The sequence below is a fragment of the Megalops cyprinoides genome, chromosome 5 (assembly GCF_013368585.1).
Source record: "Megalops cyprinoides isolate fMegCyp1 chromosome 5, fMegCyp1.pri, whole genome shotgun sequence".
NCBI lineage: Eukaryota > Metazoa > Chordata > Actinopteri > Elopiformes > Megalopidae > Megalops > Megalops cyprinoides.
The window spans coordinates 10,084,907-10,109,206 of NC_050587.1; the positions used below are offsets into that span (position 1 = coordinate 10,084,907).

At 47.9% G+C, this 24,300-nt stretch overlaps 1 protein-coding gene across 1 annotated transcript in view; it reads right to left on the reverse strand.

Moving 5' to 3' along the window:
• Window positions 1–327: 327 nt before the first annotated feature.
• Window positions 328–24,300, reverse strand: part of mbd2 (methyl-CpG binding domain protein 2) — a 42,906-nt gene continuing 18,933 nt past the window's right edge. Inside the window, exons 3-7 of the mRNA XM_036529082.1 lie at window positions 21,704–21,841; window positions 12,183–12,273; window positions 11,662–11,839; window positions 5,473–5,608; window positions 328–537 (exon numbers count right to left, since the gene is read on the reverse strand). Of these exons, the coding sequence (XP_036384975.1) occupies window positions 5,485–5,608; window positions 11,662–11,839; window positions 12,183–12,273; window positions 21,704–21,841 (531 nt within the window). The 3' untranslated portion in view covers window positions 328–537; window positions 5,473–5,484. The remainder of the gene's footprint in view (window positions 538–5,472; window positions 5,609–11,661; window positions 11,840–12,182; window positions 12,274–21,703; window positions 21,842–24,300) is intronic.

Here is a 24,300-nt window from a genome sequence, read left to right on the forward strand (position 1 = left end):
AGAACCACCAGAAGCACCACGTTACTGAATATAATCATTTATTTACTCTAAAGTGATGCAAGAATTTACAAGTATTTTCTCTGAAGGTATAAAATTTTTTTTCTTAAATAAGCGGTTTCCATTCACGTTCAGAAAAATGCATTAGTTATCCGTTACAAACCCTGAAAATGACAAATCCCTTACAACCAACAAAAACCAAAACAAAAATAAAAACAGTTAGCAATACAAATCCAGCAGATTGCAACCTGACTTGAGAAGTTTCCAGAAGTTCAAATAGTATTGCTCAATATTTGCCTTTATAAAAAGAATATTTAAATTCAAAATTCTGACACAAAATAAGCATTGTCCTGAAATTATATATAGATATGTACATCGAAAAAATATTATAGTCAAAAAAGGCCTTGGTTTAAGCTATTTATTAGAAGGTATTAAATTGTGCATGGGTCCGGTCAGCTTTTTAAGCCAACTGATGACAATATCTCCGGTTTCTCTTCAGCTTTTTGGAAACTGCATCTGGTGCAAATGGGGTATCTGCCTCTGTGGATAAAAGAAAAAAAACATACAGTCAGACAAACACAGACAACTGAAACCCACAAACCCACACATGCATCCACTATCAGATATGTTACAGGTACAGACATGGCCACTAGCATGCAAGCACACACAGTGGAAAAAATCGACTTCTCCAAATGCTTTTCCAGATTGTGTAACAGGAACTCGGGAAGCCCAATTTCAGTTTAATTTACACTGCGGGCTGGGTAACGACAAGACAAACGAGGACGGTAATGCTCTGTGAAAAATCGAGCTTCCCTACGAACGGAACGGAAGACAAGGGGCTGGAGGAGGGAGGGAGGGGGGCAAAAAGCCAAGTGACACCCCCCCCCGTGCAAAACGAAAACCTTAAAGATACACTCAACCCTCAAATACGAGGTCAACCCGCAAAGGTGGCCAAGATGATGCAGACCGTTCAAAGGGGCACTCTCGGTAAAAAGGTAAAGAAGAAAAAAACATGCTGAAAAATAGGACAGGCGAAAACAAAAAAAAAATCAATAGCTGCTCAGCGCTTGTGCAGGAAACACGACCTGAACTCTTTCTGACCCCTCCCTCGCTGTGAGGCAGCCACGCTCTGCGCCAGGGGATGGTCTCCGGGTGCCGGGAGAGGAGGGGAGGCTTTGAGACACACAAAGTGCCCCGATCTCTCGGGGAAGGGGCATCCGTGTTCCTCCATTAAGAGAGAAGCCTTGGCTAAGCCTCCAGCGTGGCAATGTTTCCACGCATACAGCTCCTACGGGCATCATCCGAGTTCTTTTCGGGCGGCCATTTTCACGTTCCAAATTGAGCCTTTATAGCCGTTGCCGGTGCATTCCCTAATCACTAACCATCGACCGGCTCATTACAAATGGCGAGATACATAAATTACTGCATGAAGCACTTCATCATAAATTAGCTGTTGACACTGCAATATGCACATTATGGAGGTCTTAAAGTGCCTTTAATCCCCTTGCAAATTACAACCGAGTGACAAAACTGCAAATAATCCATTGAAATAGCCCCAAATCAAACTACAACATTATGCAAATAATCCGTGCCTCCATTAGCGCCAACGCCTCTTGCTTTAGCCTGGCTTTGACAAAATGCTTCATTTGGAATAATTAAAACAACTGCCCCGCAATTTTACTGTTTGCCTGCAGTGAGAAAATTAATTATACATGCTAAGACGCCACATTCGGCAGCAGAAAGCAATGATTACTTAAGGAATCAAATATTAACTGCTTTCCCCTTGTACTTCAGGACAGCTGTGATGAAAAGGGTAATTCGACATAAATTAAAAGATATGGAATTAATCAAATCCGCATGCTTTATCCAGCTTTTCAACAAGAAACCAAATTCAGTAAAATAGCGTTCTCCGTCCTTTTCAGCTTTCTCACGCCACATCATGTCATCACGCTCTACACGATAGACCGTTCCTGTGAGCTGCTGGTTGAACGCTCTTGATTTTGCTACACCGCATTACATTATACCAGGACGTGCTTTGTCGCATCCATGTCAACACGGGGGTTATTTGGTATGCGGAATAAGTTTAGTCTTTTCCCAGCGTGTGCCATTCTGCGTTGTGTGAAATCGCGAGGAGCGGTACAGACGCGCTTACAGTTCGGTGGGCTGGTGAACGCAGCTGAGCGATGGGTTAAATTAAGACCGAAACAGATGGTTTGACACGGCGCCACGGCAGTGATGAAAAACGACTTCTCCATGCGTCGGGCGCCACGAGGCAGCCGGGTGGCGGTGTTCCGCACGCACGGGATGACTGTTTCAAACAGAGCCACGCCCATTCTGCACAGAATCCACAGACAATGGGCGATGGGGGGGGGCGGGGTTGTGTCGCCGAAGACAGCAAAATCACCACTGTAAAGAGATTCGTCTTGTGTCATCTACATGAGGGCACCACTTTATTGGACCAAATTACTTCAAAGTGCACATAATAGTCATGAGATCATTAATGCCTTAATATCCGCAATGATGCAATAATTAACGATATTCTTCCTAAGGCTCCCAAGGGGCAGAATAAGAGCCCCCTTCGGAGAGTGCGTTTTTAATTTCTCTCGCTGGCCCTTATCACGATTTTAAATTGCTTTGGAACCTCTAATGCCCCATGTCTAAACAAATTCTAATTAAGCGTGCCTAAAAACTATAGCCTTAAATCATCTGTAGCCGCAATTAAGTGATAAAGCATTCATGTCAATATGATTATGAAGGAATCTGTTTTTCCATCATTTACCGCCCAGAAATGTTTTAATGAAATGGCCATGTAACTCTGGTGATACAGTGAAACAAATAACAGTTTTCATGTGCACGATCACTTTTGTGGAGGGGGTGGGCAAGCCCTTAACATCCTCTATTGTGTGTCTGTCTGAAGGCTTTGTCTGTGGTGTCCTGTATAATCAAACATCCCAACACCCTCCCTTCAAAGCCACTGGCTAGTATATAAAATAATGAAAGTGATGACATACTTATCTGTGTGAGGGTAATTGTGGGAAATGTAGTTGGCAGGGTATCGAGCGGTGACAGAAGCCGTGAAATATGGTTTGGTAAGATAGGGACGCGCCTGTCTCCAGGTAAGCGCCGCGCCAATCTCGCGGGCTGCCGTTTGGCTGCGTAGCTGGTCCGACGACCACCCCGAACAGTAAATCCCTCGCCCCCACGGCTGGTCCACCCCGCCCCGCCCTGCCCCCCGCCTTGATTAGGATTAGGATGCCGGATTTAAATTCAGGGAGGAGATTATGATGCTTTGGGCCTCGCAGCTGAATTGCACCTTCTTCTTTTAATAGCTATTCATCAACTGAGCGGCCACGTGCCACATCCTGGCTGGTTGCTCTCCTCCCCCCTCCCCCTGAAAGACTGCAGAGCGGAAGGATATTTGTCATGTTGGAGGAGGAAAGACGGGGAATGCCTGTTGGAGAGGCGTTTCGGCCCAATTCTCCAGTTTAAAAGGCTTCCTCCAGAGCGGTCTCGCTTGAACTGCAGTTGACCACGGCCTATAAATCCGACCGCAATCTGCAGCGGCAGGGGGACCCCAAGCTATGGGGGCACCGGGAATTATTAAAGACTGTTATTTCACAGCTATTACACAGATATTACCTGCTGCTGCTGTATGACATGAAAGCACTGTGATCTTTCTGGCTGTTCCAAGATGGAAAAATCAAGCCATGGGTCTTTATACGGCTACTTTGAGAGGAGGGACTCAACAACACCCTGTATTCGAGATGTTAAATTTAAGTAGCCAAAATGTATATCCCATCCCAAATGAGAGAGGGCCAAAGCTCTTCATTTTCACAATGGGATAAACCACTATGTTGTACCAGACTGATCGATACGTCACTGAAAGTGGCCGTGAATGGGGCGGAATTAGGATTAATGCTGACGCCGCTTGCTGTACTTGCGTTTAGTTATTTGTATTCAAATTGCATTCTGTACTTTGTGCTGCCCTCTGCACTTGCATCTAACAATAAGGGCGTCTGCCAAACACATAAAAATTAATAAGATTGTACTGTAAAAAAAAAAAAAGAGAGAGAGAAGAGAAGGCATCTGAGAGACTGCCACCAGTAAACAACACAGTAAATATTGTCACTGCAACACAGGAGATGGGAAAACAGCCCAAAAGGACCAGTGGAAAAAAAAAAACGGTTGATGCAGGCGGCAAAATTGATTACTTGGAAAAGGACGCCTCAGTCAATGTACTACTGGTCTGCATCAGTGGTTTTCAATCAGGGAGACAGTGCTGCGCATCAGCATTCATAAGGAACCTGCGAATTTTTAATGGAGGTTATAATATGTTTTCAAAATGGAGGTGCGCTCAGCCATTTAAGATACGCCACAGTTAAACCGCCGACGGCCCCCTTTTGGATGGTTCCCGGTTCATGAAGCGCGCGGTGGTGGAGGGGCCCGGCGCTATCCTGTATGAACTATTAATTCCGCCTTAAAACATTTATGAGGGGAAAGAGATTCCCGCCAATCCGGAGAGGACGCGCCTCCGCCCAAGCGGCACTTTTGACCCGGCGACTGACAGAAGCTGAGAAATGAGAGGCTGAATATTTTATTCGGGGCCCGCCGTTAAGGCGGACTCTTCTCCCGCGCAGATCGTTTGCACTGGAACGCCCGCTTTGAGCTGAAGGCCGGACCCATCCTTATACATCCATCGAAAATTCTTCCTGCACAAGGGGCCGATTCAACCTTCTGTAAAGCATTTAACCAAATCCACAGAGGAAAAAATCCCAATAACCCAAGGAAAAAAAAACCCTCTTTCTTTAAGTATACTAAAATATGACGCGTAATTTAAGCATTTCTCTGCGGCTACTTTGGGAATGATTCAAGATATCGCAAATCAAATTGGTCCCGATAGCCTGAACTGGACCCTTGTGGAGAGGCCAATGACACCTCTCGGTTCTTTATCTGTGGAGGTGGGAATCTGCCTGTACACATGCTGAGGGCTCCATGGAACATAACACTGCCTTTGGAAGAAGACAGAATCCAGCCAATTATAGGCACCCAGTTTAAGCAGCTTCGTGACAGATTGCTGGCCGTGCTGTTCAACAGAGCATAATTAACAGCCTTTTGGGCTGAGGAGAACTATTGTCTGGACAGAGGAGGAGTCTTATTTTCCGGGCTCGTCTCTGCCCTATAGGCTCTCGCCTCCCTGGGCATGCCTGCCTTCCTCTGAGACCGCTGTTGCCAAAGATGCACACAGTCTTTAATTCTTTGCGTACCGCTAGCTTCTGCCTCCAGCCGCTGATCCAGGACCAGCCTCCCCAAGCTAAACCCTCACCCTGCCCACTGCGTGAAAAAAAGATGACTGATCCAAAGTCAGTGCTTGGGGGGAGGAGCGAACGACCTGTGTGGGCTCAGCGTGACGTGACACAGGGTGGCCTGTCCCTCGTCAGCACCCCCTCGCCACCTCCCTGCCCCCCCCGTCCTCACCTCCTCCGGCTCCTATGCGCTGGCTTTGCCCTCCACGCTCATGTCCCTGGTCAGTTCGGCGGCCCGCGCCAAACCATCCGCCATCAGCGCCTCCTCCAAGCTCTTCCTCGCCTGGTGGACCTTCTCCTCCTGCTCCCTGCAAAAAGGATGAGGCAAAGGCCCGAATGAGCCGCGGCTCGCTAACCCCCCCGGATTGGCAGCCCCCTGTCTCCAGGCGCCTCGCCCTGACGGCTGGGGCCCCCCTGTCAAATGCTCGGCCGCCGCTCCCCGGCTCTACGCTGACTGCAAACTAATTGGGATATTTACCGTAGCCGTCATTGTGCAACCCATCAGCCCCCATTCATAATTAGAGATTAATAGAGGGGAAAAATGTTTTAACCTTAGGGCATGTCTCCTCGGCCTGAGAAAGGATGCACTCACTATGTGATGGTCAGCTACCCTTCAGAATACCACAATGCAATGCATTGGTAACACATGGTAACAACAGTTGTTTCCGCAGGAAATATGGCGTGTATGTATGTGTATACATTATACATAAGGACACACACACACACACTACACACATGTATTTCCATTTATATGTGTATATATCATGTATACATATACACAAAATTGAATGAATTTATGCACATTAATAAGATGGTGTTCAGACTACAGGGCATTCACAGAACTATTGTTATGTCTGTAGATTGTTGTAGAGCCTGTAACAATATCTGTCATTTCCCCCAAGTACTGGTGAGAATGAGGAATGCTTGTGAAATGTCCCTCCTTTTTTGTTGCCATCCACTGAATGAAGAAAAAAGAAAGAAAAAAACGGCTGTGATCCATTTCACCCATGGTTCCTAATAACCCATAGCCAAGCAGCTGAGCCTTAATGCATTTTTCCTGTTGATAAGCCCGGATGTGCCGTGGCAGGCCCGAGCACAGGGGATGTTACTCCTCACAGCAGAGCGTTACCTGTGTTTCCACTCTTAGTGGATAATTAAAGTGGTCTTATCGCTGAGTGTGCAGTGCCCCCTAGTGACCAGTCGTATTACTGCCGTCACAAGCCTCATCAGCCGGGATAAGCAGACAGGAAAACATGGCCTTCTTGCTTAACCCTTTTTCTGCCACAGGGCAAGTGAGCACCGATTAAAGGAGAATCTCAGTTGAACATTACAATAGCAGAACTAAGACTGTGTTCTCTGAGATACAATTCATTACTTTTGAGAATGACTCTGCTGTATGTAACGGTATTATGATTGCAGTACATGATGAGCATGATCCAACACATACATTTTCTTCTATTATATCATGTTTTACGTCTTATTTTATCAGGGATATGAATAAATGTGGAGGGCACTTAATATAGGTCGTGAGTATCTGTATGCACTCATAAACATTCTGAATTGAATAATCTGACCCTCCAACTCCAGGTGGTTTTTACTCCTTTAAAACATGGACCCATTTCCTTGCTTTGTCGGGTTGCAGGTACCAAACCTCTCCCTGTTATGCTTATGTGTGCTTTAAGTATGTGTATATAAGTCTTATATTTGCTTTCAGCTGTTTAAAACTGACCTCCCCTAACCTGGGGCAATGAAGCAAATGTTGACATTGTGTAGACACTGTGGGTGCTTGCAGTTTGCTGTCGTTATCTACAATGACTTTTTAAGCTGGGGTTCAGATGTGACTATTTATGTTTAGTTTTGATGGACATGATGCCAAATTTGGCAATGACGATGGCAGCACTGCAATGGCGCACGTGACAGTTGCGGTGATGGTGAAGATGATGGTGGGGCGATGAAGATGAAACATTTTCCGTCAATGATGCTGTCGGTCCAAAGATCCATTTAAAAATAGACCCTTGACTGGCAGCGCACTGCTGCATATGGTACACCAAGTTTACTCATGTCAGAACAAACTGGTCGGCAAAGTCAGCAACTCAAAGTAGTACAGGAAGCAAGCTGAGGAGCAGCGCGGTGGTGCTGTACTCTGCCTCACTTGCAAGTCACTTTGCATAGAAGCGTCTGACAAATGAGTAAATGTAAATGTAAATGTAAATGTAAATGTAGTAAGCGGCAGGGCTTCATGACCCTAAGTTTGATGCTTCAATCCCTGGGTGTGCCACTGTTGCTGTAACCCCGGGACAAGGAACTCAACCTGAGCCGCCTCATTTAGCATCCAGCAGGGTTACAGTAAAAAACTGTAAGCCCTGCAAGTCACTCTGGATGAGGTCGTCTGCTAAGCAACTGTGGCGTAATGGGATCTAAAATGGGAGAGAGGGCAGTGTTGTGAAGAGCCCATTGATTCAGCTGGCAGACAGAGGGGACCAGAGCCGCAGCATCTGCTGAATCCAAAGGTTACTCATTAGTGCTTGTATCAGAAAAGCCTTCGCATCTGCAAGTCCTGCTCCTAAATCTTCCGCCGTTGCCAAGGAAACCAATGTACCTCATTCTTTTCCACAGGAACAACAGATAGAGTGTATGAATATATATATATATATATATATATATATATATATATATATATAATATTATACATATTAATGCAGAACTTTTCTTCCAGAGCGAGAGTGTGAACATGCTACATTACTGAAGTCTTGTGGGTACTGACAAAGCAGAGATTCAATGCATTAGCATGCTAGCCATTATGCTGAGGACATGCTAGACATACATGCTGAATTTTGGACTTGTCTTCTGATATAAATACCTAGCCGTTCGACGAGCCATAACCAGTCTCTGAAAATGTCAGAGGACTGTGAAAAAAGTTCGGGGATTGCTACCAAGGACTGCGCCTTTGTTAAATCTCGGCCAGACTGCCATGGTGTGCCGCTCCGTGGTGTGTCAGGTAGAGTTCCTGACAGTCTCAAACATCCACACAAAACCCCAGGAACACATTACCTGAGCCCCGTGCGAGCTGAACTGGCTACCCGCCAAAAAACGCAGAGAGTACACTCCAAAATTTCACTTCGCACTTTTAAAGCCCAGCATAGCGTCTCCCGCCTCCATCTCGGTGGGCTTCTCCTCGCACATCCTAGCGGAACTCCACTCATCCAGCTAAGAACCCCTAAAACCAGGCTGAGCTCCAAGGGCGACTGTGCTTGATGAGTGAGTGATTTTAGCAGTTTTATGGGTCTGTCATTTCTGCCGCTCCCTTTGCCCCCATCTATCTTTTATGGCCCGTATCCCTTGAAGTGTGGCGCATTTGAAGCTTGATTTTACATCTTTTACTATTCTTCTGCGGCATTCTTCCACTGTTCTGTAATCTTCTGTATGCTTTTATTTGGCATTTACCCCGAGTTATTAATTTCTGTATTTCTACAACAAAACAGCTCACAATAAGTTTGTGAACCCTTGTTCTCCTGTCACAGTGAAACTTGTTCAAGCAAATGGAATGGACAGTAAAAAGAACTTGTCGTTTTTGCTTACTGCAACTTCAACAACTTGGAGCATATGCTTACACTATCTACACCCTGAAATCTGACTTCCTGTCTGAGGTGGTCACATGACCAGAAGCATTACATTTACATTTACATTTATTCATTTGGCAGACACTTTTATCCAAAGCGACTTACAAGTGAGGTACAATACAACACAAAGTGAGGTACAGTACAACATATTACATTTCTTCAGCTTACTTACCTTAGCAGGGCTCCTTATCCAGGAGGAAATACACTTAGTTTATTATTGTTAGAAGCTGGATATTTTACAGGAGGCATTCAGGTTTGGGCAACGTGCACAGGTGAAGTGAAGCAGTGAACCACCTGGTATTCTAACCAGCCGCAGTCCTCTGTGTTCAAATCAACAGTTAACTGATAAAAATAACTCTGCTGAAGCCAGCGGACCTGTACTCCCTCACTATCAGGGGTCCAAAAGTGCCCTACTCTCTTCCACGTCCTCTTCCCGTCCCGACCCTTGCTTCGGGGCCATCCCGGCACACCGAAAAGCCTCGCCTTTTTTCTCGAGAGCGAGAGCGCCAGCTTCGAAAATGTTCTCGGGGCCCTTCAGAGGCTGAGGTGGCTTCTGTCGTTCCGGATGGCAGTGGCAGCAGCGGCAGGCTTTAAGTGGCCCCTCGACTTCTCGCGGCCGCCACCGCGGGGACTCTGAGCGCCGCTTTTTAGAACGCTACCGCTCGTAACTGCGTCGTTGAGTGCTCCTCGCGTTAGCCGCCTCCGGATTACCGCTTCCAAAGCTGGAGACCCCAGACGGCCTCGTCACAGAGCACGTCCCGGGGCTTTGAACACGAACACGCTGCATACTGCCACCACATGGGGAAAGGGATGCCGCTCACGCTTTACCGCGGTAACAAAGTGCTTCCACAGCGGCGTTCTCTGAGAGAGTGAGACTCGCCACAGTCCCCGTGCAATCCACAAACACCACGTCCATTTCAACGGCTACAGTGTGACCGAGAGACATTTCACATTGTCATACACATCTGTCTAATGCACTTATTCAGTGAAGTGCACTCAACAGGGTTAGGCATGCAGCAGCATAGATACTGAATCATCAGTGCCGCACTTGTCATATAGTGCCAGTATCGGAAACTTTGCCACAGTAAGTGCTGTCACAAGGTGTAAACATGCCATTATCACCGTTTTCAGCCACCAAGCTTGGGCTGCCAAAAGCTTCTATGGCCACAAAATTTTGTAAAGTGTGCCTTTTCCCATGCAAAGGCCCATACAGTCATCAGGCTTTTGCTTCTAATGCTTGTAGACATAATCACGCTTTGAACAAATGCAACCATGTTTTTACACATCTTTGCTAACAATAAGCATAGAAAAAACACAATTATCCTTGAAACCCTATTTACTTAGCTTAGCTCTCAAAATCATAAAACCAACAGAACAGCGTCATTCTCTCAAAAGAGGTGTGAATGTTGTCACCCACTTGTAAAAATACATGCCAAATGCAGGACTTTAAAAAAATCAATTAATGAATGAATAAATCACAGAACAAATAAATAATAGACCATGCCAACATTCCATCCATAAAATTAGTATTAATGAATATCGACTTCCACGTCTAGATTCCCCATGCTCGCCTTTACAGACAAGCAAAAAGTTAGGTTTTTTTGTGCAACTACCTCAGTAAGGGAATATTAAGTTCAACAGTTCCAGCAGTTCATCCTAGAATATTCCAACGCTTTGCACTCAGGTCAGTCACTGTGTCCCATACGCTAGTTCTGAGACCAGCCACAAGCTTTGTCTGTCACATTTTAACCCTCCACCTGCACTGTAGTCATGTCACGGCATGACATATAATTATGTCTTCAACAGCTGCAAGCTTCTATGGCTTATACCAAGACAGGCTGAACCCAATGAGGAGAAAATGCAGATGTTATGACAGTATAGAGGACTATCCCCGCATAGTGGCCACAGTATTAAAGAAAAAAACATAATGAAACACGGTCAAATTTTTTTATGGTAAACCAGTTCCTCCCTGAGAAGAAATGATGTCCAGTCCATAAACTGTGCAGTTAGTTACATAGGATCTTTCTGCTCAGCAACCTCTGGTCATGTGGCAGCTCGATCCCTCAGAGCCCACATCATTGCATATTTACTGTTCTGCTCTGGACCAATATTACCATCATGTATTTAACGTATCTTTCAACATTAGCCTTTTAAGTTGCTTAGGGAAAAATCCATCTGCCAAATAAATAATAGTAATAAATAATAATACAGTTTCTTGGACCAGACTACTGAAACCACACATATTTAATACCACTTTTGCTTCCAGAAAGTAAAAAAGCCACTAATGGCACTAGGCTGGTAAGTAGGGCTATAACGATACATTGATTCGTATCAATGCATCAAAAGGAACTGTACAGCTGTATCAATTTTGCACGTGAGAATTGATCAATGGCTGCAGTATTGTTATTCACATTAATACAGCAGTTTAGATTAAACTAGAGCAACTGTGACAATGCTAGTTTTATCTGAACACAGTCACACATATGGCACTCATATTTCAATGGCACAATACACAGAATAATTTAAAAGACTGGGTTGAGTCATACTGTATTGAAATGTATTGTATTGAAGTGAATTTGTAGATAGATTCTGATCGTATCATCGTGTAGGTATTGTATTGCATTGTTATTGAGCCAGAGGTGTTCACCCCAACTGGTTGCCGCGGGTTAGCGGGAGGGGTGGGAGTTTCGTAAGCGTGAGTTTTGCGTTTTAGTAGCGTGGTTGCGAGGTCGCCGCCTTACCGGATGTCCTCGTCCGTGACGATGAAGGCCTTGCAGAGGGGCTGTGACGTGTTTAGCCAGATGGCCGGGTTCTTCTCGGCCGCCATCGACGTCTGGCCCGTGATGGGGGCGGAGCTCATGTGCAGCGCGCTGGCAATGGCCGACAGCAGCGTCTCGTCCGTCGTGTCCGGCCCGACCCCTGGGGAGGGGGGGGGGTGACAGCACCAGGTCAGAGGGACAAAAAAGCCCCCGCTCCATCGGTCCCACCACACATGAGGTTTCACTTGTATAACAAACCACGTCACTCAGGCGGCGTAGCATCCTACTCTTAAATTACTGTCATTTAGCATTTATGCTCTTATCCAGAATGACTTATAAAGCCCATAAAGGGGTGACACTTATTAAAACAAGAGCAGAGGACACGGCGCGTAGTTTGGAGTCACGACTGAATGGAGAGCCAGGGAGGTGACAAGCTTTTCAAGGCCTGGGTACATTCAAGAGAGCTTGACTGTATACACGAAAAGAAAGAAGGCTGGCCTTACTCTGTAAACCTTTGGGGAGCTCCATGGTTCTCAGGACCTCTTGCGTCACGTCTGACGACCTCAAGCCTTTCAACCTCTTCTCCCAGAAGAGCTGCGGTCAGAGAGGGAGAGGGCGTTAATCGCCAGCAAAAACAGCAGACATCAAGGCACTCCAGCTCAACAAGCGGGGACAAACAGGTTGTTTTTTTTGTTATTGATTCAGATCTCTTAATGTCTTTCTAAAATGACAGGAGGAGTGACGTTAGCACGTAAGCACGGTGGTAGAAAGCTCAGGGATAGGAGCCGAGTGTGGTTCAACACCCTGGAGCGTCCTGGCAATGTAGTTCTTACAGGTGCTGCCAGGTTACATTACATTACATTACATTGCTGGCATTTAGCAGACGCTCTTATCCAGAGTGACTTACACAGGTTACAATTTTTTTTTACACGTTACCCATTCATACAGCTGGATATTTACTGAGGCTAACTACCTTGGCCAATGGTACAGCAGCAGTGTCCCAGCGGGGAATCAAACCGGCAACGTTTCCGTTACGAGTCCTGCTCCTTACCACTATGCTACACTGCCACCCCAGATGGACGGGACCCGTCACTCCCCTCAGATGCACACGAGAATCCCTGCCCAGGTGCTCTCTATTTGTTCAATTTAAAAAGGCCAAGATTACCCGCTCTGCTTGTTGTACAGCAATGTGTGCAATTCGCCTGCATAGGTTACATGGAAACAACAGAGTTGTGTGTCTGTGTCACAGTGTTGCTTGGCAACACATGCGGAACGTGAGTTTGCGGTACATGCAAGTGCATACATTACTTCGATGTCCCCGACCCTAGCCTGTCCTCTAACTCTTACCCCAATTATAACCCTGAACCCTCACCCATAATTATTTCTGTAATCACCCTATTACAGTAGTTACACAGTATTTGTTGGCATACTAATATCCTATGTAATTAGCGTGCACTTACAAATGTTACAGAATGAAACTAGCAGTGTTTCACGCAAGAAACAGACAGCTAACTGTTAAATGGCATAAAGACAGTCATAAAGGATGGCTGGATAATAAATAATATAAATGATAAATCATTACCATACAAGATTTTACCCAACAGTTTCATTGTCCATTGACCATGACATTGTCTGCCCCAGAGGGCAAACACTTAATGACAGAGAACTACGGCGCAATTCTAAACTCCACACGGCATAAAACGGCTACCGTGGGTTGTGATGAAACAGATTGCGTCGCCAAACACGCGTTTGAACAGAACAGCATCGAGCGAGAAACACAAGCTCTTTCATCTGCATCCATTCAGCGAAATGCAGCCCAATCACGTAAGCGCATTCAAAGCCAGACGCGACGGTGCCTTTTGTTCAGAGGGTTTTTTTTTTCTTTTTGTCACAGGGTAAATCTGACACTCCCTAAAAATGCCTAAATGCAGACGTTACAGGATTTAATGACAGGATTTTTTTATAAATGTACTCATTTACAGTGACAGCGCATTGTCATTATGCTCTTTTGCTTGGACCCGTTTCATTGTTCTCCACTGTCAGTATTGTCAAAGCGACTAAAGGGCTGAGAAGATGGAGAGAACACACAAGAGCAGGAAATTAACACTCCAAACAGAGGGTGACAAAGTCACACTCTATTTCATTTACTTCATTTGCCTGACAAGGTCGTACGCTTGCTCCCCCCTTGTAAATAGGAGCATCACATACGCATTCATAAAGTGTGAGGAGTATATAATATATACAATAAGGCCAACTCCGCCTCCAGAAACGATAAAGACACTATCGCATTACAGTATTGGCATTTAGCTGACGCTCTTATCCAGAGCGACTTGCATTGGTTACGTACCTACAGTTAAGTACCTTGTCCAGGAGAACAACAGCAGCGCCCCAGCGGGGGGAATCGAACCGGCAACCTTTCAGTTTCAAGTCCTGCTCCTTACCACTATGCTACACTGCTGGCCATAATATATGCACGTAATATACCAGTCTTAAAACATCCTGCTTGGCTCTCCTTCCCCGTGAATGCAAGAAACGGATCCCGTGAGCCTCCAGCTCGACCCCCCCCGCGCCCCCCGGTGGGCCCTCTGCGAAACTGCTGTGTATTTATGGGACTCGGCGGCTAATTCGGTCACTGCCGTAAAGCCCCCTTCGAGACATGAGCGCATAAATTGTCGCAGAACCAAAACAACGCCGTGCTTAGGAACAAGTAAACAGCCGGGGCCCCGTGCCAGGGCGGCCCGCGAGTCCGGAGGTGCCTTCCCGGGTTTAGGGACGCCGCGCCTCATCAATCCTGCCGCCCGAACGAGGAGGCGATCGGAAGGGGCGCGGGAACGCGTCTCAAGACAGGAACACTCTCCCCCACCCCCCGCGAGCCACCTCCTCATTCCGAGGTGACCGTCTCGGCCTGCTAATGGCGGATTTGCTGTCCTAGTCCAGCGCAAATCCTTTTCCCTGTCACCAGCTTCTGAGAGCGCTGGATCGATTAAGTTGTGCTCAGTGTAAGTAATGCTAATTGGCCCACTGCTGGGATGGAGTGTGGGCCTATTTCTGTCCACTGCTGCAGAGAGGGAGGGAGGGGGGGGTGTACGGGGAGGGAGAGGGAATCACCATGAAGCTGGAGGACAGTGGCGTCTACAAATGCGTTTATTTGTGTGACCTCAGGGGCACAAGGAGTGTTTTGTCTCGCTCTTGGTCTCATTCAAACGTGGTCCTAAATAAACACAGAAACAGTTTCCAACAGCCTAATGGAGGACAACCTTCAGACGAGACGATTATCAGCTGTGTGACTCTGGAGTCCTCCCTCCTCTGTACAGTGTGTTAGGTCAGTGTAAAACCATGGAAACAGAGGAGAGCTTCTTACGTTACACTCGGTGGTGACCCAGTGCTGGTCTCAGTACTGACCATGACACGACCAAGACCATAAATGGGCCTTCTATTTGCTATGTGAATAGAACATGAGGGCCTGTGGACACCCTTTGACTGGTTTCTGTTAAGTGTTCATCAGTCACCACTGAGATGCAGTACAGGGACAACAGTGTTCATTTCCAAAAGAGTCGTGTTGCTGGCTTTGTGTACGACTGAACAGTATTATGATGCACACAAAGCTTTCAGAAATGAACACTGTATGTAGAATTATGTGTGTGTGTGTGCATGTGTGCATGCGTGTGTACATATGCGTGTGCACGTGCCTGTGTGTACGTGCATCTGTGCGTGCTTACGTATGTGTGTGCGCATGTGCGTGCGTTCATGCGTGTGTGTGTGTGTGTGGGCATGCTTACGTATGTGTGTGCATGTGCGTGCCTGCATACTTATGTATGTGTGCACGTGTACATGCGCGTATGTGCACGCACGCATGCCTGCGTTCTCCTCCCCTGGTCCCGTGTCACGCTCGCCCCTGTGCAGCAGAGCATGTTTGTTAATGATTTTACATCCCCGGGCCTCGCTCCCCCCCTCCCCCTCCCCCTCCCCCTCCCCCTCCCCTCCGCATCACCTGCACTTTCAAAGCAATGCACCCACTTCAGCGCTCTGCGCGATCAATTGTCACGTCTCATTTAGTCTTTTAGGGGCTATTACAGTGAAAAGAAAATGTCACTGAATTCCTTAATTCAACTCTTGAGGGTACCGTTTCTCAGAGAGCCGTTCCAGAACAAAAGAGAAAATCCAGCTCTTTTCATCTGAGGAGCTCACATAAAGAATGACCTATTCATATTACCCAGATTCCTATGCCAACAGCGGACCGGGCCAATCAGAGGACGCTATCCGTCAACGGAGTTTGTCGCACTGTGCTATGCAGCGTAATGAGGAAACAAGGACAAATAAGGTGCTCCGCCATAATCAGCTCTTTGCGAAGGCGACCCTCTCCCGACTTGGACTCGTGACCGCCACGCGCAGGAGCGGTCTCCCCTGTCACGGGACCCTTTTCGGGAGCCCTAATGGAGGGTATTGATTTTCTCCGGCGCTGTCCGAAAGGGCATTACAGCAAAATCAACCCCCTCGCCAGCAATCTGTTTACAGTGAAGGCAAAAAAAAAAAAGAGGGCAGTGGTTTGTTTTTTTTGGTTTTTTTTTGGTCGAGCAGTTTGTTTGGGATAAAATGGCTATTTTGACAGCTAATATGTGCAAGGAGGCAACCTGTGTTTGCCCTGTCTGAGCTGGATAAACAACGGAAACCCCGCGGTCCACTAATACCGAGACCTGATTAATCACAATGCATTATTCATTCACCGGGTCGGGGCGCCCTTGTCCCAGGCAGCTCGCACAGCTGACATGCTAAATATTCTCCATTTACACAGCTGGATATTTACTTAAGCGAGGCAGATTAAGTGCCTTGCTCAAGGGTACAACAGTAGAGTTCCACACAGGGTTCAGGCCTGTTATGTTGCGTGTCAATTTCCAGTAGACACAAATCCGCGCTGTTACCTACTGATACCACAAGGGGGTGCTAACGAGAAATATCTTCTGCGCCTTCTGAACTGGGCCTGCTAGGCCTCTACGGTTTGTGTTCCTTCCACGGCCTGCTCTTTGCTGCCTAAGATAATGCCATGCTGGGTAATTGGTTTGTATAGTGGTGATCATCTGCCCCTCACTTACGCATTTTCCGAGAAACATCCGAAAGAAGTGGCAGCCTTCCAGGAACCCCTGATCTCCCACTCACAAGAAGCAAGGCCAAACATCGGCTTGATTTGCAAACAATAATTAAATGCCTCCCACCCTCCATATCAGATTTAAGTGCGCACCACCATTGTAATGCCTTTCCCTCTCCTGTCCTGCCAAGCGAAGATTTCATACCTAATTTCTGAGCTGCACAGGGGCGAACTTTGGCTTTACTTTGATTGTGGTAATAAAAAACATTAGCCGAATACTTGTTGGTCTGACGCTCTTTGCTGTGTAGGGCCACCTCAGTCAAGGACTGAACCCTGAGGCAGAAATGAACAGGGGTGGAAAAAAAAAAGCCTACATGACCAATTAAGGGCTCGGTGAAAGCGGCTGGAATCCCCTGTGGTGAGGTGCCGGCATCGCCCTGTCCTCTCAGTTACGGCCAACGCGGCGGAAGGTGGCGGCCGGGCCCGGGAGCGCGGCGCGCAGACCACTGCTCGGCTGCGGAACACGGGGCCATTTCCTCCCCCGGGGGGCGGGAGACTGGAATGACGAACACCTTCCAGTAAGCTCGGCCCGAATCCTTTCTGGGATTTCTGGGAAGTTGCTCAACAGCCTGCTGCCTTTGTGTTTTTTTTTCACACATCAAAATGTAACGGGTGAGTCACTAAATCACTGCAGAGGGGCCAATAGTCAGAGCCCAAATGCCTTAAAGGAGCCTCCTCCGTTTCACACGTCCGGCCTAAGAAAGGTTCCGTTTTCGGTTTGTTATTTTTTTGTTCATTTGATTTCGGATTCATAATTCTAGTCTTCCTGCTCTTAGACAGCACTCAGGCACTCAGGGGGGGAGTCCCAGCTGAACCTTGGTAGTAACCCTAACGTTAGTAACCCTAACATTACTCTTAAACTCTGAGCTGCAACAGCCAACATTTCATTTCCCAGACCCCCACAACATTTCTGTATATCACAGTGTGTGACTAAAAACAAGCAGTTTTGTCTTGACACGCCTCAGGAATGTAAATAGCATGTGGATGGTCGCCCCCTTTGGCCCAGTGATGTCATAATCACCAGAATGCTTGACATTACAATTTACAGAATTAGGCAACCTCCATAGCTTAACACTGAAATAGCAGGGAGAATATACCACATGTAAGAATTACCTCTGGAGACAGTTGCTGTGGTGAAATTCTGAACCACACTGTAGCCCTGTATACAAGCAGTAGCAGCTATCCCACACCCCCCCTTCAATGCCCCCCCCCCCAATACATTAACCCTCTCTGAAGTCCGCCATTACCTCCCTATCATCCAGAGAGCCATTTAGCCGCGTGCCTCCACACACTCCCTCCCCTTTCCCCCCCTCCCTCCCCCTCCCTCCCCCTCCCCCCATCTCTGGCTGGCTGTCACAGTCGGAGTCACTGCGCGATCCGCTCTGCTCCACACTGCGCATGCCCAGTGCGGCGTGCCTCACTTAAGCAATCGCTCTGTTAATAATGGCGACGCAGGGCCGTTCCAACGACACAGATTAGCGAGCGCTCTCGCTTAATTCTCCCCTTCGCGCTATCGGGCCTGGATCACTTGGATCTTCCTTGCTAAGGAAAAATATCTGCGCCGTTCCATTCTTCCACAGTATGCCGGTTTCAAATAAATCCTTGTTTTCAGGATGTGCGTTCTAGGTAGAAACAGAGTTGGTGTGCAGAGGGTCTGATAACACTATTCTATACGGTAGGGGTGGAAATAATGTGGCGACGTCGGTCATGCAGGCCAGCTTGCTGTTGTAAACGTGACAGCACCTACAACAGCTTCTGGGCCGTGCAGAACCTCTAGAGTAGACCTCAGATTTCAGAGCTGGCTACAACACTGCCGACTGGACCCGAGCCTTCTGGGATGAAGTTAAGGGCCACGGTGCGTTTAGCTTTAAGGCTACCGCGCAGCAGTTTTTCCACAGCTCGAAGCTGGACGGCGGGAATCTGCAGCTGGCTAAGAGCCCGGCGCTTGAGAACCCAATCCTGGGAGGAACGAGAGCAAACACAGGTGCTTGGCATTAGACCGCGGCGAATCCAGACGCCGCGAAGAGCGCGGGTGCAGACGGAACCGGCGCGGTGGCTTGATGCCGGCATCCTAGTCCTCTGGCATGCCCGTTGAGGACCTTTCCGAAACGCCCGCGGCACCGAAGTCCGCCATTTCAGGAGGCGTTTCGAATGGCTCAGAGACTAATGCCTGTAATTCTGCTCAAAGCCGCCATGCTCGCCCACACAGCTCTACAATCTCAGGATCGTTCCAGCGAGCTTCAGGATCCGCAGCGTGTCTAAAAAGGCAGCCATTAAGGAACGAAATAATAAAAGAAATAATAGCATGTCTTCTGCTCACTTCTGTAAAAGTGCACCCTTACCCCCACCCTTTCCATGGGTTGCACATTTCAAGGCAATGTGTTGATATATACAAACACTACTGACCTCTGCCACTAACTGGACAAAATGTTCAACATTAATGCAAATAAATTTAATGGAAAATGAAAACAAATCAAAACATTTGTTTTAATGAATTACATTTACTGGTTTGTTCAATAAACTCTAAATCATGATTATGTGCTTTTTTTAAAAATACATGTAACGTGCTTCTTTTATAACACAACGATTCCTGAGAGGAGAATAACTACATTAGAACTCTTAGCGAGGAGGCCAAAATGTAATTCAGCTGTAATCACCGCTTCAGCCCTATTACTTGCACCATGTAGAAATAAGCAGGACAAAGAAATTTTGATTCCACTATGTAATATTACGCACTTAGGGGCAAATAGGCGATTCTAAAATTGCTCCATTCCTTCTATTAAATAACTGACCTTTCAGTCTTAAATGGAGGCGTGTGAGTGCAGTCAACTACCTGTAACAAGTGCCTGCAGTGAGGTTTGGTGTTCATACAGCACCCTCTACTGGTAGACTGAGTTATGTCAGTCTACTCCGGCAAGGAAAAAAAACACCAGTCCTGTTTAATTTATTCCACTAAAGTCACAGTATAAGTATATTGTTACAGTGCAGTGCATAACTATTTCCTCGACAGAAATGATCATGTAACAGTAAAAGTATATCAATACAGCGTAACACACGACTAGTTTATCTGAGGGAAATGACCTAGTGTGATGTAAATGTTGCATAATGTCACAAGGGAAAGAACTTGCAACTTCATGACATCATATTTGAATCAAAACACTACCCAGCTGAAGAATTCCAGCCATACCTATTTGTACAGCAATAGAATTATTAGCAAGTCCATCTCACTGTGACACATGTTCAACTCCAATTTCATTCACCTAAATCAGCTTTTTTGTTGTGGCAGAATTTTTCTTATCATGCTGCTCATTTTATAGCCAACGAACATTAGTATTTGTAGATAGTACAGTTCTATAGCCATTATTATTTCTTCCTGCATAGATTGGGGTATTGAATTATAATGTATTTTATTCCATCGCTTATGTCATTCTTTTAGATTACCTTGAGACATCTACAACACAACAAATCAGTTAGTTAAAACAACATTCCATTATAGCATAACCCAACTGCAAATTTATAAATGCAAAAGAGCTTTTAATTGTTATAAACCAACAAAATGAGACACTCTGAAAATCTCTCATGGTGTTGTGAGAGCCACTCTGTGGCAGTCACATCCTCACACAAATCCCAGAATGCACTTTGCATTCAAACAGAAGACGCACCAACCGCCACGCTATGCCTGCTGGGAAACAGAGGCCGGGGAGCAGGAGCTGCTGCCATGAGTTTCATCTGAAATCGTATGAAATACCTTGTGATAAAAAACATGAATGAATAACTGGGCCGACCGGTCCGAGAAGGCCGCGCTGCTTTGAGCGCTCATACCGGAGCCGAGCCAAAGCATTCGCTCACTTCCCTTTTCCTGGGAAGGCTAGACGCCGTACACCAGCAAGCAAGGTGTTGAGAAACCGGTGGGAACATTTTCCGCGCACCGCGTTTGCATGCCAAATAAACCGTGAGGGTGGGAACGGCGTGAAAACAGAGCGGCTCTGAGGTTTAGCGCCCATTTAAACAGGGAGACAAATAAGACCAACGGTTAAGTCAAGGCCATCGCTTCACCCTGTGCCACTGGGCCGCAACGGTGGCTGTACCTTTTATTTTTTTTAAGAGCCAGATCCGTTTGTGTGTCGTGAGGGTGAACCCTTCGACCCCGGCTCGCTTACAGTTAAACCAGCGAAGGGCAGCCAGGATCACAGAGTGGACGGTCAATGCTATATTGCAAGTCTCATTTAAGATAATGAAAAAATGAGGAAGGGAAATTGCCTGCACTGTTTACTGTAATAACAGAGTAAAGAGCTGCCGGGCCGAGCTTAAGAGCAGGCTGAGGGACATTCTATGAGGAGGTAAAAGGCAGCATGGAAAGTGTTTGTTGACTTTCCGCAAGCGTGCTACATGCAACTTTCACACAGTGGTTCGAACGCTGACTTTTGCCCAGTAAATCTCAGGAACGGCTCCTTTCAGGTGCAAATCATACTACAAGCTGCAAGCCAAATTACTGATGATCTCCCCCCCCAACCCCCAACGATTCATGGGGGGTGGCAGGGGGAATCGTCACAAATCATGACAGGGACCCTCAGCGACGGGCGTTCCCTTCGGCCTGCGTGCGAACGGCTCTCTCTCCCCCGCCTGAGGGAAAACGGCTGACAATGAGAGCCGTGCCCGCGGGGACCCCGCCCTCTGACGGCAAACTGCAGCCCGCCCCGGCCCAGCTCGGCCGCCACGCTGGCGTCTTTGTTCCTGGAAGCGTCTGGTCCGGCTCCAGAGGGGCGACGCCCCTGGCCCAGGCCTTCAGAGGGCGCGAGCAGAGGGCGTATCTCGGGGGCGTGGCACAGCCTGGCTGGCAGGCCACAGGATGGGCACCGTGGTGGGCGGTGATAGGCTAACCTGTCTGGGCTGCTCGGTGGCTCTCTGTAGGTCTGTCTTCACTTTGTTGCCGGGGTGGTTGACGACCTTGGTGACGGGCTGTTTGAAGATGGAAGCGGTTTGTCTGATAGGCAGTGCAGTGTTCAAGTCGGGCTTTCCCTGAGGGGAGATAGAAGAGGAGGACTCTGTTAAAGAACATGTATACACACACACACACACACACGTCCACGCGAGCATGCACACGTATGCACATGCGCACACGCACGCACACGCACACATGCACACACACACACACACACACACACACACACACACACACACACACACAAACGTACACATACACACACACACAAACGTACACACACACACACACGTGCACGCGAGCATGCACACGCATGCACATGCACACACACACGTACACGCACGCGCGCACACACACACACACACACACACAAACGTACACACACACACACACGTACACACACACACACACACACACACACACACACACACACACACACAAACGTACACACAGATGTGTACAGAAACATCAACACACAAACACAATACTTTTTATGACACCTTACAAACACAAGCCCTATCCTCACAATCACACTCTGAAACGTGCCGCTACTTCCTCCAAACCGCACTCTACCGTCAGAAGGCTGCGTTCTGCTTCAAGGCCCGCGTTTGTGCGCTGCTCAACCGTAACAGTGTTTAAAGAGCTCTCTTCCCTGGTGCGGCCGGGCTACCTGGCACGCCGAATCCATTGACCAAATAAGATACAGAAATAAGGCGGAACGAAACGGCATCCCGGCGCAACCCGCACAAAATGATATTGCACAACCTTTACAGGCGCGAAAGAGAAGCACGGTACTCTAAGTACCAATGGATTTCCTATTAAAATTAAACCCAGGGCCAAGAATTTGCCAAGAATGTGCCAAGGATTCATAAACGTTCTTTATCAGGGCAATTGACTTGGCACATGTTCGCTAAATCCAACCAAGCACTTCCTTCAGGGTACACTATCAATCCTGTTTGACACCAGTAAACACCGAATTCATTTCGCAATCCTATTAGATTACAGACTAAATGTGTATTAAATTCTGTTTGAGGCGGTATCAGGCAAAGGACAGACCTGAAACGAGACATGGGGGTATATTCGAATGAGAGGTCAATGCTGCCATTACAGGGCCCCCACCGTGGTTTAGCGACGTACCGTTTCCTTGCCCGAAAGTCCGGGGAAGGGGGGAGGGGGAGGGGTGTGGGGAGGGGGGGTCATTTATAAGAACCAAGTGCTACATCAGGAAGCCCTGCCCGCCATAAACTGGAGGGAGGTGGGGGCCTCTTAATGGCTGCTCCCCCCCCCCCAAGCCCCCCTTCTCTCTTTCAGCCCAGATGCTTTGCTTTTTATGGCAGGCGCGTAATAAATCCTGCCTTTAGAACTGGGAGAGCCCGTCCGAGGCGGGCGCACGTGCGCAGAGTCTCTTAATCTGTCACACCTCCGGGGGGGGGGAGGGGGGCCGGCGGGAGGCGGGAACCCGAGGGCCGCCGGTGCAGCTCGCGGCGCGGACGGCCGTCCCCCGAGCCGCTTCTGTGAGGCGAGGAGAGGAAAAAACGGGGCCGGGGGCCGGGGGCTGGACGTCGCTGACGGAACGCGGAGTTCCTGAGGTTTGGGGAGGAGGGGGACAGGGGGAGTGCTGGCCTTTTCCGTGTGGCGTGACCTGCTGGTGAACCGTGCCCGGAGCGGGCCTGAAGCCGCCGCGTGTGGAGAGCACACGGTGGAAATGAGGAGAGAGTGCGGCCGGCAGCTGAGGGGTTAAGTGTAATCTGGGCCTGGTGGAGGAGGAGGAGGAGGAGGAGGAGGAGGAGGAGGAGGCTGGAATGGGGGGGGCTCCCTGGTAATGACATGTGGAGAGCAACGGAGCGAGGCGCAGCGAAGGACGTCTGCGCCTCCCCCATCGAGCCTCACCAGCCTGGAGCACAGAGGCATGACGCGAAGCAGGGGGGGCAGCTGTACTCTCAGTGCTATGTACTGCACACTGTGTCCTACAGCCCATACTGCGTGCTGTGTACGACTCACCTCATTTCACACTGTGTACTACAGCCCAAAATGCATGCTGTGTACGACTCACCTCATTTCACACAGTGTCCTACAGCCCATACTGCGTGCTGTGTACGACTCACCTCATTTCACACAGTGTCCTACAGCCCATACTGCGTGCTGTGTACGACTCACCTCATTTCACACTGTGTACTACAGCCCAAAATGCATGCTGTGTACGACTCACCTCATTTCACACAGTGTCCTACAGCCCATACTGCGTGCTGTGTACGACTCACCTCATTTCACACAGTGTCCTACAGCCCATACTGCGTGCTGTGTACGACTCACCTCATTTCACACAGTGTCCTACAGCCCATACTGCATGCTGTGTACAACTCACCTCATTTCACACAGTGTACTACAGCCCAAACTGAGCCCTATGTAATAAAGCCCACACTCCACACTGTGTATGACACACTGCATTGTACACTGTGTACTACACCCCATACTCCACGCTGTGTTTGACACACTGTACTATGGACTGAGAACTACCCCCACACTCAACAACCTG